At 44.0% G+C, this 18,003-nt stretch overlaps 1 protein-coding gene across 3 annotated transcripts; it reads right to left on the reverse strand.

The window, feature by feature from the left end:
- Nucleotides 1-553: 553 nt before the first annotated feature.
- Nucleotides 554-14,822, reverse strand: LOC133122779 (cilia- and flagella-associated protein 57-like). Of its 3 annotated transcripts, none has more exons than XM_061232933.1 (12): nucleotides 14,713-14,822; nucleotides 14,366-14,518; nucleotides 13,780-13,861; nucleotides 13,180-13,391; nucleotides 12,562-12,735; nucleotides 11,494-11,655; nucleotides 11,201-11,344; nucleotides 10,609-10,725; nucleotides 9,878-10,009; nucleotides 9,182-9,325; nucleotides 8,537-8,672; nucleotides 554-1,293 (listed from the first exon to the last, which is right to left on the reverse strand). In XM_061232933.1, the coding sequence occupies exons 1-12, from the start codon at nucleotides 14,782-14,784 to the stop codon at nucleotides 1,283-1,285; spliced, it is 1,539 nt and encodes a 512-aa protein (XP_061088917.1). In that variant the 5' UTR covers nucleotides 14,785-14,822; the 3' UTR covers nucleotides 554-1,282. The 3 variants fall into 3 exon arrangements, with proteins under 3 accessions (XP_061088917.1, XP_061088916.1, XP_061088918.1); XM_061232932.1 differs by lacking the exon at nucleotides 554-1,293 and adding an exon at nucleotides 7,137-7,781; XM_061232934.1 differs by lacking the exons at nucleotides 554-1,293; nucleotides 14,366-14,518; nucleotides 14,713-14,822 and adding an exon at nucleotides 7,137-7,781 and having other exon boundaries at nucleotides 13,649-13,798.
- Between the last annotated feature and the right edge of the window lie 3,181 nt (nucleotides 14,823-18,003).

An 18,003-nucleotide genomic window follows, 5' to 3' on the forward strand; every position in this document is an offset into this window, starting at 1 on the left:
GTGAGAAATGACATTACAAACACAGACATTGCAATATGTGACAGCATAACACTTTGCTTAAATCCTTTACCGTAAATATGATGACACTTTAGACTTAACACTTTAAGCTAATACCTTTACTTTCACCAGGCTATTTCCTTTTAACTTATCGTGGGACTATCCATCAATTGCCTGAGAATGCACTTTAAGATTGTATAGTCTGACCTTAAGATAGCAGAGCTGCACACTGAAACCTGAAGTGCACTGCAGCCGTTGAAGCAAAGCTGCACGCTGAAACCTGAAGTCAACTGCAGGGGTTGAAGCAGAGCTGCATGCTGAAACCTGAAGTCCACCGCAGAATTTGAAGCAGAGCTGCACGCTGAAACCTGAAGTCCAATGCAGGCGTTGAAGCAGAACTGCACGCTGAACCTGGAGTCCACTGCAGGAGTTGAAGCAGAGCTGCACGCTGAAACCTGAAGTCCACTGCAGGAGTTGTAGCACCTCAGGATGGAGTTTAGGCCACGTTTTCACTGTAACTACACGCCTGGTCAATCATTGAGTCCACGCTTCATACTGATGTTTTCTTGAGCATTTATTCTTCTTTGAACTCAGTTGGAACAACGTGAAAACTAAGAGACAAAAGTACATCATTTCAATGCATATTTTCAATAATAGCTCAATAGCATATTCATTTTATAGTGAGTAGCCTACGAGCTGAAAGAACGTGCGCTAGTAGTCTACAACTAGCTAGCTCATGCATCTCAAAGTAAGCATTTACAAACGTTAACATACAGCATAAAAGTTTCACACCACACACGATTTCGCTTCATTTACATAACAAATAAAGGGATTATGATGATGTGATGTACAACAAAAGTTTAAATTACCGTGTGCGCCCTTGACCAGCTGTAGAATAATAACGGTAAGCTTTCCCTCTCTCTCTCTCTCTCTCTCTCTCAACCTCCGTATACCACGCTTTCCGCTCTACCCGCCTTTATATGAAAACAACATCCCGTATCAACATCCGGTTTACACCAAGTCATTCACGAACAAGTAATTCATTCATACAACGTCATTTACACTGTCCTGTGTTAGTTTATCATTGTTTATTGTCATTATTCTTGTAGTTTATTATTTTTCATATTCATGTCTGGTGTTCTGTTTATATTCATTGCACTCGTCTTCCCCCGTGATGTCTGAGTCTTAATGTTTACTAGATCTCAGCGCGCTGCCGGTGAATCATCCTCTGTGCTTCCTTCTCGGGGGTGAGTGTGGTCGCCGGACTGCGTGTCCTACGCGGGGACTAAGTGCACTCTAGGGAAAGAACAGCTTGTTTCAGGCATATACAGCGAGTTGCCCCCTGCACCACAGCTGACAGCATTTTGCTACAAAATGGCTGCTCTGGGCATCATACAAAATGGCTGCCCTGGTCATCATACAAAATGGCTGCCCTGGTCATCATACAAAATGGCTGCCCTGGTCATCATACAAAATGGCTGCTCTGGGCATCATACAAAATGGCTGCTCTGGGCATCATACAAAATGGCGGCTGTGCATCATCCAGAATGGGTGAATGGTGAACACATCATTTCAGTTTCAAACGTGCAGGGGGGCAGGGGGTGCATGGGTACCTTCAGTGCAGATGAGAAACTTTATGTTAAGTGTACATTACCGCTGTCTGTAACAGTGCAGTGGACACGCCCCCCCCTCCCCTTCCCTCTGTAAATTGCACCTATGGATTAGCGTGCTTTAATGCATATTGTTGCATTTTATTTTACAGGTTATATTAAAAGATGTACTCTGTCCTAATTGAAAGTGCTTGTAATTTCCCATCCAATCCAGGCTGACTGAGTAACCATCTGTCTCAGAAACCAATATATCATAGGCCATGGCTGGGAGGATGGCTGTACATAATGCCTTTTTGTACTCTTTCTGCAGAAATAAAGACCCTCATAATTGGATCTTGTCTGAAGTGTTTTACAGTGTGGGAGTTTGTTCTTCAAACCAACAAAAGGAAGGTGATGAGTGCAAAAGGTGCCAGAGGAATTGGATGGCTTCTTCCTACTGTAAACTGACAACTGGTTCTCATAATCATGGACTTTATCTTGAGAGTCCTTCAGCGCTCTTATGAAATCATTGAGCTCTTTGATCAAGGTGGAATTTTCCTGCACGAAAGCAACAACAAGCACAATATTGACTGTACGACACATTCTAAATCTGTCAACACCGATCTTGCTTTCATAACTCCCGAAGGAGGCCAGGTTCACTTGCATTCAGTGTATTCCATGACCTAAAGGAGTGTACAAGGTGTCCGAGTCTCAGGGTTTTAACTGCTGGTTGATTAACCACTTTAAACACATAGCTGAGTCGATCAGCTGTCATTCTGAAAACGTCATCATTTCAATCATAAAACATCTCTTAAAAATGCCAAAAGTGCCAATGAATGCAGAGAGCTAAGATAACAGGCATGTGAATCATTCCACCCTGGGAGAAAGCCTCCTCTTGGTGGATTCCATTCAGTGTATTAACCTCTGGCCTGTTTCTTGACTCAGCTCTGTCTGCCCCTGCGTTTGCAATTAAACCTGCCATTTTTTCTGCACCCCTGTCTGCTTTTGGTTCTTCTGTTCCCCCCAGCATTACAGATTCCCTGTTTGGTTCGAGGATCTGTTGGCGAAGGAGCTCGATCTCAGCGCGCTGCCGGTGAATCATCCTCTGTGCTTCCTTCTCGGGGGTGAGTGTGGTCGCCGGACTGCGTGGCCTACGCGGGGACGAAGTAGACTCTGGCACTAGGGAAAGAACAGCCCGTTTCAGGCATATACAGCGAGTTGCCCCCTGCACCACAGCTGCAAAATGTCTACAAAATGGCTGCTGTGCATCATACAAAATGGCTGCTGTGCATCATACAAAATGGCTGCTCTGCGCATCATACAAAATAATTATTTCCATGAGACAAGAAGGATAATGTTATGTTCTATCTAATGAGGTGGGTGTCCTTGGTACTGGCACACAGTGGCACAGCCTCCCTGGGAGGATGGCTGTACATAATGCCCTTTTGTACTCTTTCTGCAGAAATAAAGACCCTTATAATTGGATGTTGTTTGAAGTGAAGTGTTTTACTGAAGAAAAGGGTGGATTTCCTTCCTCAAACCAACAAACGGAAGGTGATGAGGGCAAGGGCAACAGGTATAAATGCCGTCTGTGCCAGGGGAACTGGGTGCCTTCTTCCTCCTGTATACTCACAACTGGTTCTTGTAATCATAGACTTTATCTTGACAGACTAAAATCATTCTTCTAGTCTTCTAAAATCATTGAGCTCTTTGATCAAGGTGGAGACATCCTGCCTGAAGGCAACAACCATAAATGGGTTGTTTTATATGTATCGACATAATAAGACAACTTCCTTAACCTTCCATATCCTTCCTTAACATTCCATAACTTTTCTTAACCACTCAAAGCAAAGGCGGTTTCGTAGCTTGGCATACCTTTTCCTTCACAATGCCAGCTTCATCCTTGTACTGAGTGCTCATCTCCCCCTCATCTTTTAACTTGGTCTCGTACTCCATCTGCTACGACTTGTCCTTGCACTGGGGCCGGGAAGACCGGGGAAAGAGACCCCAGTTAGAAGAGTGGAGTGGTGAACACACTGGGGAGAGACAGCAGGCCTCGGTGTGACTCGGGTAAGGGGGCAGTTGCCCCATCGGTGGGAGTGGGGAGCATCAAACCCCTCCAGGAGTTTCCAGCTGCAGCATAACTAGGACAGAGAAACAGAAAAACAGTCATGAGCAAACCAAGAAGCCTCCCAACTCCCCAAGAGCCTGCAGGTAACAGTGGTAACAGCTGTTGAAATGAGAAATGCGTATAATCTTAAAGTACTACTTACCTGACTCAAGTCGGAAGTTCACATACACCTTAGCTAAATCTACAAAATTTCGGAGAACTGCCGCTACCATTGAAGGCATAAACACGTTTGGAAACGGTTTAGGGGCGATTTCTGAAACGGATTTCTGTGATGTAAGGGCCAGAATGTTTCTATACAATGACTGTTGCAGATGATACTTACGACACGGCTTTACAGTCCATTAGTATTTAATTTTTACACCGAAAACGAACGTCGTAGCTGAACGCTATCGTTTCAAACAACGCATCCAGCACCCAGGTGAAACTACAGGTCACTTTGTTGCCGTTTTAAAAGAGCTAGTTACAACGCGTCAGTCTGGGGCTACGGGAGAGGAGATGATTCGGGTCAAACTAGTTGAGAAGACGAATTCAGCGCACATAAGGGAGCGATCACTACTAGAGGTGCAATTGACCCTACTGAAAGCTGTGATGACAGCTCACCAGATTTAAATTGTAAAAATGGTTGGCATTTATATAGCGCCTTTATCCAAAGCGCTGTACAATTGATGCTTCTCATTCACCCATTCATACACACACTCACACACCAACGGCGATTGGCTGCCATGCAAGGCGCCGACCAGCTCGTCAGGAGCATTTGGGGGTTAGGTGTCTTGCTCAGGGACACTTCGACACAGCCTGGGCGGGGGGCCGAACGGACAACCCTCCGACTGCCAGACGACTACTCTTACTGCCTGAGCCATGTCGCCCCTATTGTGACGATAGCTTACCAGATTGAAGCCGTGATGATATTTTACCTGATTGAAGTCTTGATGATAGTTTACCTGATACAAATTGAATTAGATAGGATATAATTGGCTTCCAAATTGGGAGAAAAAGGGAAAAAATCTGAAAAAAACCAAAGCATTAATAAATATAGTATTAATTGGACATTGAAACAAAGTGCAGCTCAGGATAACCAGAGTGAAACTGAGACGATAGAGGCAGAGGCTAAAGTAATGTGCAACGTTAGTGCAACACAGTTTCAATCTGGCGAGCTATCATCACAGCTTTCAGTAGGGTCAATTGCGCCTCCAGTAGTGATCGCTCCCTTATGCACGCTCAATTCGTCTTCTCAACTAGTTGGTCCCGAATCATCTCCTCTCCTATAGCCCCAGACTGACACGTTTTAACTAGCTCTTTTAAAACGGCAACACACTGATCTGTAGTTTCACCTGGGCGCTGGTTGCGTTGTCTGAAACGATAACATTCAGCTATGACATTCACATTCGGTGTAAAAATAAAATATGAATGGACTGTAAAGCCGTGTCGTTAGTAGCATCTGCAACAGTCATTGTATAGAAACATTCTGGCCCTACACACCCAAACAATGGAAAAGCAAAGCGCGCTTTCTTGCATCAGGCTTTATAGTCCATTAACTGAATTTAAATGGATTTGGCTAAGGTGTATGTAAACTTCTGAATCAAGGCTCCAAAGCCACCTTACAGGACAAAAGAGCGTCTATTAGTAGGTGAGAGGGTGCTGTGGGTAGGTATTGGTGGTGTAAAACCCCACGCTAACCCAATGACGGAATTTGGCGAGGGCCGAAGGGGGTGTTGCGTGCTTGTTCTTCTGGTGTTGCTGGAAGAATGTTAGTAGGATTAAATTGTAATGCGGAGAGTCTAGATCAGCTAGTGAATAAACCATGTAGTACCACTCTGCCTTCTGCTCTTTACTGGTCTGGGCTGTCCTAGAATCTCCACAGTAGGGTCAATACATTTACCTTTGTTATCTGACTCCATTTAAGATATAATTTAGAAATTTGGGTTTGAAACATATGCGAACCTCGGGAGTGATTACACTCGACTCTTACCTGCGCCACCATTACTCGATATATGCTCCCGGGATTAGCATTATTGCTGAAATCTCAGTTCGGCGGAGAACTCAGAGGCCGAGGGTCTAGCCAACACAATCCATGCAAAACACTGCCAATATTAGTTGCAAGCCCAGGTCAGCGTACATTAAATGGGCTCCTTAGAATTAACTTGACAGGAACCAGCGTCGTAATGCCCAGAGGGTTCCCTTCGCACCAAATTACAAGAGCCATGCACCACCAATCCTTTTATGGGCCGAACTTGACGGCCTCTCAGCTTAGAACTACCACGAATGTACCAAGCCGCTGATCAGTCGGTCTTTAGCCACCAGTTTATTAGCTTTAGAATTCCAATAGTCAATTACAGATACACAAATTAAGAATAGAGATCGAGTAAATCATCATACCTAGTTGGCTACACACAAACACAGAGTAGAACATGCAGAGTATGGGAAGCCGATTACAGTCGAATACGATCTTCCCACACAACATGTCTTGTGTATGTATGTATGTATGTATGTGTAGCAGCGGAAGATCGTAATCGGCTTCCCACACCCTGCATGTTCTACTCTTTGTTTGTGTGTAGCCAACGCAGGCTAGGTATGATGATTTACTCTATCTCTATTCTTAATTTGTGTATCTGTAATTGACTATTGGAATTCTAAAGCTAATAAACTACCTGTCTGCGAATAAACTATTTTGTTTGTAAATTGCGTGATCTCCATGACTCTAATTCATCTTGTACCTTTTCAGCCTAAATTACAACTGAATACTCAGGGGAATGATCTAGACCAGAGACCGACTGATCAGTGGCTTTGTATTATTCGTGGTAGTTCTAAGCTGAGAGGCCGTCAAGTTCGGCCCATTAAAGGATTGGTGGTGCATGGCTCTTGTAATTTGGTGTGAAGGGAACCCATAGGCATTACGACGCTGGTTCCTGTCAAATTAGCTCTAAGGAGCCCATTTAATGTACGCCGACCTGGGCTCGCAACTATCATGTCAGTGTAGTGCATGTATTGTGTTGGCTAGACCCTCAGCCTCTGAGTTCTCCGCCGAACTGAGATTTCAGCAATAAATGCTAATCCCGGGAGCATATATTGAGTAATGGTGGCGCAGGTACGAGTCGAGTGTAATCACTCCCGAGGTTGCGTATGTTTCAAACCCAAATTTCTAAATTATATCTGAAATGGAGTCAGATAACGAAGGTAGATGTATTGACCCTACTGTGGAGATTCTTGGTCAGCCCAGACCAGTAAAGAGCGGAAGGCAGAGTGGTACTACTGTCTTTGTAACGTGGTTTATTCATTAGCTGATCTAGACTCTCTGCATAGCGGTCATTACTATTAAACCCTACTAATATTCTTCCAGTAACAGCAGAAGGGCAAGCATGCAAAACCCCCTACGGCCCTCGCTAAATTCCGTCATTGGGTTAGCGTGAGGTTTTACAATAGGCTAAAAGTGGGTATTTTAGTAGGTGAGAGGGTGTTGTGGATAGTCATTGGTGAACACGATTAACACGATTAACACGATTGGTGAACACGATTAAATCATTGGGAATATGATATGATATGAATAAAAGCTGAAATAAATTATTCTCTCTACTATTATTACTACTATTTGACATTACACATTCTTAAAATAAAGTTGTGATCCTAACTGACCTAAGACAGGGAATGTTTACCAGGATTAAATGTCAGGAACTGTGAAAAACTGAATTTAAATGGATTTGGCTCAGGTGTATGTAAACTTCTGACTTTCTGAATCAAGGTGACTCCAAAGCCACCTTACAGGACAAAAGAGGGTCTATTAGTAGGTGAGAGGGTGCTGTGGGTAGGTATTGGTGGGCTAAAAGAGGGTATTTTAGTAGGTGAGAGGGTGTTGTGGGTAGGTATTGGTGGGCTAAAAGAGGGTATTTTAGTAGGTGAGAGGGTGTTGTGGATAGTTATTGGTGAACACTTCCCTGTTGGGTTGAGGATCTGTTGGAGCCGTTCGATCTAAGCACGCTGCCAGGGAATCAACCTCTGCGCTACCTCCTTACGGGTGAGATTGGTCGCCAGACTGTGTGGCCCACGCGGGGATGAAGTAGACCCTGGCCCTAGGGAAAGAACAGCTTGTTTCAGGCATATACAGTGAGTTGCCCCCTGCACCACAGCTGACAGCATTTTGCTACAAAATGGCTGCTCTGGGCATCATACAAAATGGCTGCCCTGGTCATCATACAAAATGGCTGCCCTGGTCATCATACAAAATGGCTGCTCTGGGCATCATACAAAATGGCTGCCCTGGTCATCATACAAAATGGCTGCTCTGGGCATCATACAAAATGGCTGCTCTGGGCATCATACAAAATGGCGGCTGTGCATCATCCAGAATGGGTGAATGGTGAACACATCATTTCAGTTTCAAACGTGCAGGGGGGCAGGGGGTGCATGGGTACCTTCAGTGCAGATGAGAAACTTTATGTTAAGTGTACATTACCGCTGTCTGTAACAGTGCAGTGGACACGCCCCCCCCTCCCCTTCCCTCTGTAAATTGCACCTATGGATTAGCGTGCTTTAATGCACATTGTTGCATTTTATTTTACAGGTTATATTAAAAGATGTACTCTGTCCTAATTGAAAGTGCTTGTAATTTCCCATCCAATCCAGGCTGACTGACTAACCATCTGTCTCAGAAACCAATATATCATAGGCCATGGCTGGGAGGATGGCTGTTCATAATGCCTTTTTGTACTCTTTCTGCAGAAATAAAGACCCTCATAATTGGGTCTTGTTTGAAGTGTTTTACAGTGTGGGAGTTTGTTCTTCAAACCAACAAAAGGAAGGTGATGAGTGCAAAAGGAAGACATACCTTTGGTGCCAGAGGAATTGGATGGCTTCTTCCTCCTGTAAACTGACAACTGGTTCTCATAATCGTGGACTTTATCTTGAGAGTCCTTCAGCGCTCTTATGAAATCGTTGAGCTCTTTGATCAAGGTGGAATTTTCCTGCACGAAGGCAACAACCAAGCACAATATTGACTGTATGACACATTCTAAATCTGTCAACACGATCTTGTTTTCATAACTCCCGAAGGAGGCCAGGTTCACTTGCATTCAGTGTATTCCATGACCTAAAGGAGTGTACAAGGTGTCCGAGTCTCAGGGTTTTAACTGCTGGCTGATTAACCACTTTAAACACATAGCTGAGTTGATCAGCTGTCATCATTTCAATCATAAAACATCTCTTAAAAATGCCAAAAGTGCCAATGAATGCAGAGAGCTAAGATCACAGGCATGTGAATCATTCCATCCTGGGAGAAAGCCTCCTCTTGGTGGATTCCATTCAGTGTATTAACCTCTTTCTCTTGTCGGTAGACCCGGCTCAACGGCTCAAACTGCTATACGTTACATTACAGAACATCATACTGTATTTAGCATACGCTTTTATCCTAAGCAATAGGAGAGCCATTTCCAACCTTGGTTAACAGTATATGTCATAAAATGACCTCCCTTACTTGTATCAGTTTGAATCTTTGAGTGCTGTGGAACTCAGTCTCTTTGGCCAGTTTCCTCTGGAGAGACTTCACCATGTTCCTGGCAACATCGACCTCCTCGCGGCCGTGTCTCAGCTTGCCCAGGTCCTGCCGCAGGAGATCTTCCTGAACGTGTCATAAACGTCATTTTCGAGTTAACAATAATTTGAGACCTCAAATCACCTGACTGACTGCACCTCAACACTGAAGATTTGCGTTCCTTTTCTGATTGATATTAATGTACCTGAACATATTTTCTAGTGCATCACATTTGGAAAACTATTTGTGTTTGCTAAGAAATGCTTATGAGGGATGAGGGGGAGACATTGGCTCAGGCAGTAAGTCGTCTGGCATTTGGAGGGTTGCTGGTTCAATCCCGCCCTGGGGGTGTCGAAGTGTCCCTGAGCAAGATACCTAACCCCCAAATTCTCCTGATGAGCTGGTTGGTGCCTTGCATGGCAGCCAATCGCTGTTGGTGTGTGAGTGTGTATATGAATGGGTGAATGAGAAGCATCAATTGTGCAGTGCTTTGGATAAAGGCGCTATATAAATGCCAACCATTTACATATGAGGTTATGTAGGTGTCACTTACAGCTACATGCATCTTACTCTTACTCTTATCATTGTATGTCGCTCTGGATAAGAGCATCTGCCAAATGCCTGTAATGTAATACTCACATCAGACTGCCGTATGTACCGCGCATGCATCTGAAGCACACTTTCTTTCAGCCTCTTGGGATCCTGTATGAAGCCCACACAGCTAAGGAGGTCAGCCTTGAATCTTTTCACCACAGTACTTGTATCGCATGCCTGCAAAGAGAACGAGGGTAATGGATGAGGTTACCTGTCGAAAACAGGTCAGACCAGTGGTTTATCAGAGTAAAATACAGGGATTATCCCCTTGTAGTAGGCCCTCTTATTCAGTATTAGTGGGTCCATGGTTAGTGTGATTTGCATGACTTTCCCACATGAGCAACCCCTGGGCCAGATTAATATACAGTAATTATTACGACTATGGGGCGACATTGGCTCAGGCAGTAAGAGCAGTCATATGGCAGTTGGAGGGTTGCCGGTTCGATTCCACCCTGGGTGTGTTGAAGTGTCCCTGAGCAAGACACCTCACCACCAAAAACTCCTGACGAGCAGGTTGGTGCCTTGAATGGCAGCTAATCGCCATTGGTGTGTGAGTGTGTGTATGAATGGGTGAATGAGAACAATTGTTCAGCGCTTTGGATGAAGGCACGATATTTAAAAAATGCCAACCAACCATTATGGTAGGCCCCAGATCAGTGACACACTGGGGTTATGCCCTTACAGTAGGCTCCTGGTCAGTGTGATACACAGGGTCTATCCCCCTGCAGTAGACCACTGCTCTGTGTGATATATTAGCCTCCAGGTCTGGTACGCACCCTCTCCATTTTTTTCCGCATATCCTTGTCTTTGGCGTTCAGCTTCAGTTTGAGGTCTGCGATGCTTCTCTCCTTCCAGGAATTTTGCTCGCTGGACTCGATCAGTTCCTCCTCCATCTACAAATCAAATACATTTAATCATCTAAAGTTTGCAAAGGCCATTTAAACGTGGATCTCGAAAGTATACATCCATAAGCAACAAGAGCATTCTCTCTCTGAGACAAGCACAGATTACGTCTTTTGCCCAGTTGCATAAAACACCTGTTTGTTTTCCTTAACTCTGACACTTCAGGGTTGATTTCCCCTTAGTTAAGGGAATTACCTCAGGGTGTTGCATATAAACCCTTAGATGTTTATCTTAGGTAAGAGAAACAGTTAAGTGCTTTGCTGTAGGAAAATTTGAGCGTAACTATAGATGTGTTTTCTCATTGGTTACAATCATTGACTGTAGGCTATAAAATAACAAGCTCTATGTTCTCCATTCGCTGAGGTTTTAACCCCTAACCTATGGTAGCCAAGCTATATTTTATTTTGCGAAAAATGGAAAATATGGAAAACAAAAAAGGAAACCAAATCGGACGGATGTCTTTACCTTTCCTATCTGTTCCTTCAGCTCTTTGATTATTTCCTCTTTGGGATCGATCTGCGTTGTCAGTTCTTTAACGCGGTTGTCCAGAATGAATTTCATGCTTTGCAGGCCAGTGTTCCTCTCCCTCATTTCAGAAATCAGAATTTCCTGCAGAGAGAAAGGCCTTTATATTTCTCGACACACAATGTAAAAGTTCTGCTCCTCAAACATTTTCAGATTTGTTTGATTGTATGCTATTGGATTCTGTTTGAAGATGGAATGGGAGTTTGATGGATGTCCTCTGAAAATAAACTCACTTTTTCCTCAATGTTTTCATTCCTCAACATAATCTGTTGTTTCAGGCCCAAGACGTCATTTTCCAGATTGCTAATGATATTCAGGTTCTTCTTCACCTCTGCCTCAAGTTTCTCAATCTCCTTGTTTTTCTTTTTACTATTGTTTTCCTCCAGGCGCTCAACCTACAGGGACAAAATTCACTCCACATTTATAAGGTGCTTATATGAGTTGCCAAGTAACAGGACACTGACGTCATTTAAAACAGCTCGATTGACAGTATAGCTACACAATGACAGTGAAACCAAAGTCAACTCCTACATAATTTTTCTGATCCCAAGGAACAGTGTATGTTCAGAAAGCACCAGCGCTAGTGACAGTTTCTGGCCAACCGTCATGTTATTAACAGTTGGGAACCATGGGAACGCTCCTACCTCCCAAGTTGGAGCTACAGTATGAGTTTCCGAGTTCACCTGGAATGCAACATAAGTCTTAAACAGCTCTGTGTCACTTGGCCACACTAGTCAGTTATTACCTGAGGTGTGTTCATGTTCGCAAACATTAGCATATGTTCACAAACATATTCAAACTTTTTTCTGTTCTAGGTGAATGTTAGCTAACTGTTTTAAAAGGTAGTGCGGCGACGGGAAAGACAAGGAGAGAACAAAAGTTGACAATTATTTGGCTGTTATAATACACTTTAATCAATGTAATATTTGTAGCCTAAGCAACGAATATGTGAGCTAGCATTGTTAAATCTAAGTCGCCTCCATTTGTATTCAAAATGGTGTCGCACTAAATGGAATGTTCATTTAAAATCGTTCAACACTCAGGGTTTGCTGCAAACTTAGTTTGCCGTGCGCGTTCGCTGTCTTGAACGCACCTCATCTCTATGTCAGTTGGCCACATTAGTCAGGTTTTACCTAATAACTAGGATGCAGCCAAACAGATGTACTCATTTGCTTCACAAACACCCATAACCCACATGTATCTACAGTACATATAAAACGATAGCAACCTTCCATAACCTTTAAAGTTCCATAACTTTTCTTAACCACTCAAAGCAAAGGCGGTTTGCTCGGTTGCCATACCCGTTCCTTCATGATCCAGGCTTCATCCTTGTACTGGGCGTTCAGGTCCCTCAGGATTTTTAACTTGGCCTCGTACTTGCATCGTATGGCCATGATCTCTTTGTCACCATCCTCCGCCGTCATCTTCATCATGAGCTCGTACTCCATCTTCTGCTGCCGCGCCTTGTCCTTGCACTGGGGCCGGAATGAGACAAGCAGGGCGTAGATTCAGGTCAGAAAGACCTTCATCTGGTCTGGTACCATAACTAATCTCCACCCAATTGTGCCTTTTACCTTCACATCAAATGGCTACATTCAAAATTAAATGTTAATATTTTACACAGAAATCAAATGTTTACACAAATATGCATGCTTGTTGAATGTGTAATGTAGAAGAGTGCTTTCTGAGCTAGCTCCTGGACTGACTGAATTGACATGTGACTATTCACATCCTCGATGTGACTATCTACACTGTGTGGAATGTGACCGTTTTTAAAATACGGTGTGTTCCCCTGGGCCCCGTCTACACTGTGTGGAATGTGACCGATTTGAAAATACTTGTTGCATCCTGAAAGGGGTTGGGTTCATCACCCTTACACTCCTCTCCATTAGCAGCCTGGCAAACTAGGCTAACCCCACCTGCTGAAGCTGGTGCCGGTGCTCCTCCAGTCTGAACTCGTAGGAGCTGGTGAGCTGCTCCAGTCTGGACTCGTAGGCGCTGGTGAGCTGCTCTATCTCTCGCTTATGACCGGTCTCCGCACCCTGCAGCTGCTGCCTGCACTCCTCCAGCTCCTCCTGCAGCAAATGTGAGGCTACATTCCCCTGCCATAGCTTCTCGTGCATGGTCGAGTCTGCAAAGGAGGGATGGTCACAGAGCTGCACACTCAGAGATGGCTAGCAAAATATATCTGACTACCAAAGTCGAGCGACATTAAACCGTACAAAAAAACAAGTGCATGTATGAAATCCATACAGGCAAATTCACACATACGAAATATGACCACATGCAACATCACTCTTAAAGGTACAATAGGTAAGATTTTTGGGTTAAAACATTGTTAAAATCCCTTCCTATCATTGAAAAAGGCTCACTGACATGGTGACTCACCCTGTGTTGACAGTCCTTAAATTCGGGTTTCAAAATATAAAAAAAAGTTTTCACAAAAGTAATTGTCCTGAATAGAGTACCATTGAAAAGGTGTTGGTGGCTTTATTTAATTACTGATAACCAGTTCTTACTTAAATCCTCCAACATTTGCCCCACTGCTTCCAAAGTCTTGTCGTGTTCCGACACCAACTCCTCCTTTTCTGCCTCAAGATCCTACAGGGAGATTAAAGCGAGACGATCAGGTCAGCAACAATAAAAAAGACTTTGTGTTTACGGCAGTGGCATCAATAGGGACGGTCTTGTATAATTGTGCTGTGAGGCTTGACGCAGCGATCAGACGTGCCTTTAGGACAGCGAATGTTCCAGGGGGAACTACGTTCGCAGACAACAGTTACTGTTGAACTATTTGAAATTAGCATTCCATTTAGTTCGTCACCAACGCATTTTGAACAAAAATGGATGCAGCTTAGATTTAACAATGTCAGCTAGCTGATTAGTTGCTTATCTGTGATGTCTTTTTTAAGGTAAGAACAAATATTAACATTGATTAAAGTGCATTATAACTGCCAAATAATCGTTGACTTTTGTTCTCTCCGTTGGCAGCCACTTCCGTTCACGGCAGCACACTAATTTTAAAAATAGTTAGCTAACGTTTTGTGGCGAACAGAAAAGAAGTTTTAAAATGTTGGCGAACGTTAGCTCATCCTTTCGGCTGACCATGATCTGTTGCCGCATAGCCTTGGTCTCCTGAGTGAACTCCTCCTTCATCTCTTTCACATTGCAGTCATGCTGCATGTCCCTCAGCTGTAGCGCTAACTTCTCTGTCTGCAGCGTTCGCATCTTTTCTTTCAGTTCCATCATGATTGAGTTCTGAAAGAGCACAGATATAGGGCTTAGTTTCATCATATTTGTGAATACACTCACTGTTAGACCTGTACACCAGTTTATTGATGCAAATATTTAAATCAGCCAATCATGTGGCAGCCACTAAATGCATACAAGCAGGCAGACATTGACAAACATGTTTTTTTCCCAGTGGTTTAGACATGAGTGAACATATGTACCAGGTCAGACTGGGTGATATGGGTCTCCTCCAGATCAGTCTTGGTGGAGGTGGTCTCCTCCAGGTCAGCCATGGTGGTACAGGTCTCCTGCAGATCAGCCTTGGTGGTGTAGGTCTCCTGCAGATCAGTCTTGGTGGTGTAGGTCTCCTGCAGATCAGCCTTGGTGGTGTAGGTCTCCTGCAGATCAGCCTTGGTGGTGTAGGTCTCCTGCAGATCAGCCTTGGTGGTGTAGATCTCCTGCAGATCAGCCTTGGTGGTGTAGGTCTCCTCCAGTTTACAGTGGGTAATAAGGGTCTCCTCCAGTTTACAGTGGGTAATAAGGGTCTCCTCCAGGTCATACTTGGTGTTGTGGGTCTCTGGGTTGGCTGGCACTTCTGTGATGATCTGTCAAGCACAACACACTGACTGTAAAGCCGTTTCTCAAATCTCGCCTTTTAAAATGGCACTGTCAAAACATGACAAAATTTAAAAATTTATTAAGTGCAAAGCTGCAATTCATCTATTAAGAGCATTTAAAATACTGGAAGGCTTTAAGATTAGACATCAAAATGCTCCATGTGAAGGTTTGTGACTTTCACAGTCTGTAGTTTTAGTCCACATCAGGTACAATTAATGTGATCATTTATTTTAAAACCACAATGGAATTTTACATCACTGTAAATGAAATTGTGGTTAAAACTATTTATTCAACCTATTTAACCATATATTCAGGCAAGTCCTGTTGCCTATAGAAATGTGTCGCAGGGCGGCGGCCTGTAGCCTAGTGGCTAAAGTACATGACTGGGACCCGGAAGGTTGGTGATTCAAGCCCCGGTGTAGCCACGATAAGATCTGTGCACTGTTGGACCCTTGAGCAAGGCCCTTATAGTCTAATCAACTATAAGTTGCTCTGGATAAAATAAATAACAAGTTACCACGTTTTGGAGCGAGATCTGTCCCAACAGACAGAATCTCTAAATGAAAGCAAAGAAAGGAGGTCTTTCACTCACCTTAAAGCTAGATCATTATAACATTAAACTTCTTCATAAGCAGACCACATATTCTGCATTAACCAAACTTGCAATACGTTATTCTTATACTTCAGTCTGTACTCACTTCTATATTGGTCAGGTCGGTGCTGTAGAGCTGGCCTTGGTCGGTGCAGGTGGATGAGGTGGCCTCTGACAGATTATCATACATGGCCACAACCTGAGTGGGATCGTGCCTGTAGGTGTCTGAGGGGATCTGAGAAATACACAAAGGCATATATTAATCACCAAAAATATGAATTTCTGTGGAACTGACGATACCTTTGCCGTTTGTATAAAATGTATGATGCTGCTTTATGGCATTGATCTACACTCTCAGGAAAAAAAATGGTTCCAAAAGGAACCCTGTGATTCCATTTTTTTTCTGAGGGTGCATGTTCTTCACCACAACGTATCAATAAAATAAGCCATTTTGGTTTAAGCCATTCTGGCCGTTCCCAGACACGCAGATCTTTGTGTTGTCCTTCGGAGAGAGCCCTCTGTGAGAGCACTCTGTGAGAGCCCTCTCTCCGAAGGACAACACAAAGATCTGCGTGTCTACGTGTACGATCGCAGGCCTCAGCTAAAAACCCCTTTCCATTTTATTTCACGAGCCCAACTCCAATCCAAACTGCGACACTGGACAAGAATCTCGCAATGTTCATGAATTATACTGTTTCCAGAGCAACACGTTCTGAGTTGGTCGCCCTGCTGGGGGAGTCCTCTTTAACACACATGATAAAACTACAACTATAGCGTGAGGCTTCTCCCTGTGCCCTGTGATTGACACTTACCTGATTCATGGGGTGGGAGCAGAACAGTGTCCAGTCCGGCGCTCCTGATTGGCCGAGGAGGTATTTCCAGTCACGCGAGAACACGGAGGCGTCCTCCCCTCTCAGGGCGCGCAGGCTCTGGTTCTTCTCCTGCAGGTTGTACACGGGGATGATGTCCCTCTCCCGCAGCACCAACACAGCCTGGTCGCGCCCGTCAGCGCTGACGGCCATGGCCAGCATCATGCGCGGGCTCCTCTGGGATGCTGGGAGAACGCACTGGTAATGAACTTCCCTCCACACATGTGATTTACATGTGAATTTAAAGATTTGCACATTATTCAAATTAAGACCACACATCCATCCATCCATCCATTATCTTAACCCGCTTATCCTGTACAGGGTCGCAGGGGGGCTGGAGCCTATCCCAGCACACATTGGGCGAAAGGCAGGAATACACCCTGGACAGGTCGCCAGTCCATCGCAGGGCACACCATTCACTCACACACTCATACATTCATACACTCATACACTCATACCTATGGGCAATTTAGACTCTCCAATCAGCCTAACCTGCATGTCTTTGGACTGTGGGAGGAAACCGGAGTACCCGGAGGAAACCCATGCAGACACGGGGAGAACATGTAAGCTCCGTACAGAGAGGCCCCAGCCAACAGGGATTTGAACCCAGGACCTCCTTGCTGTGAGGCGGCAGTGCTACCCACTGCACTATCCGTGCTGCCCAAATTAAGACCACGCTCACTATAATTCACACATGAATAGAACATTTCACAGGGGCCAGGCTGAATCATTTGCACTGTAACATTTTCACATGTCATTGACTTTTTAATATAAATAGAACCAATGACCGGATAAGAAACACGTTACTCCCCCATAATAGTTAATCAGGTGGTTGGTATTTCCCCCATATATCAGCTCAATTCAAGGATCGGTCTCACTTTTTGTTTCCGGATTTCGTTGCAATAACGGGCTTATTAATATCAATGCCTAGAATTAAATGTTGAAATTCTCACTCACCGTTGAAGTTGCTGTCAGAAGGGAAATGTTGGTAAGACGCTCCAGTCTGCACTCCGAGGACAACGTTGGCTGAAGACATGCTGCTACACTCGGGAAATTGAAAGTATTACGCTATTTAACAATGTGCTTGTAATCAAGACACGTATAAACACCACAGCAATCATTCATACCAAAGACGGCTGCATCGCCCAATTAGATGGTATTCAGTAGTATTTTTTTGTAATGATATGCATACTGTAGTTGCTTTTACCTCTTGCTATATTGCTGTAATGTAAATCGAAAAAAATGCTCTTTCCCGTTAATCTTCGCGAAGACTGACCTGGTATTCGTGTGACATTAATATTTAACTGCGGTTCAATGCCATACTTTTGTGACGCAAGAGAAAGAGCATCTGCAAAAGCGAGACAAAAAAAAAAACTACTTTGTGACGCAATTAAGTATGACGCATTAGGTAATTCCAGACATTAAACAAATTA

This window comes from Conger conger, chromosome 2 (assembly GCF_963514075.1).
Source record: "Conger conger chromosome 2, fConCon1.1, whole genome shotgun sequence".
Lineage (NCBI taxonomy): Eukaryota > Metazoa > Chordata > Actinopteri > Anguilliformes > Congridae > Conger > Conger conger.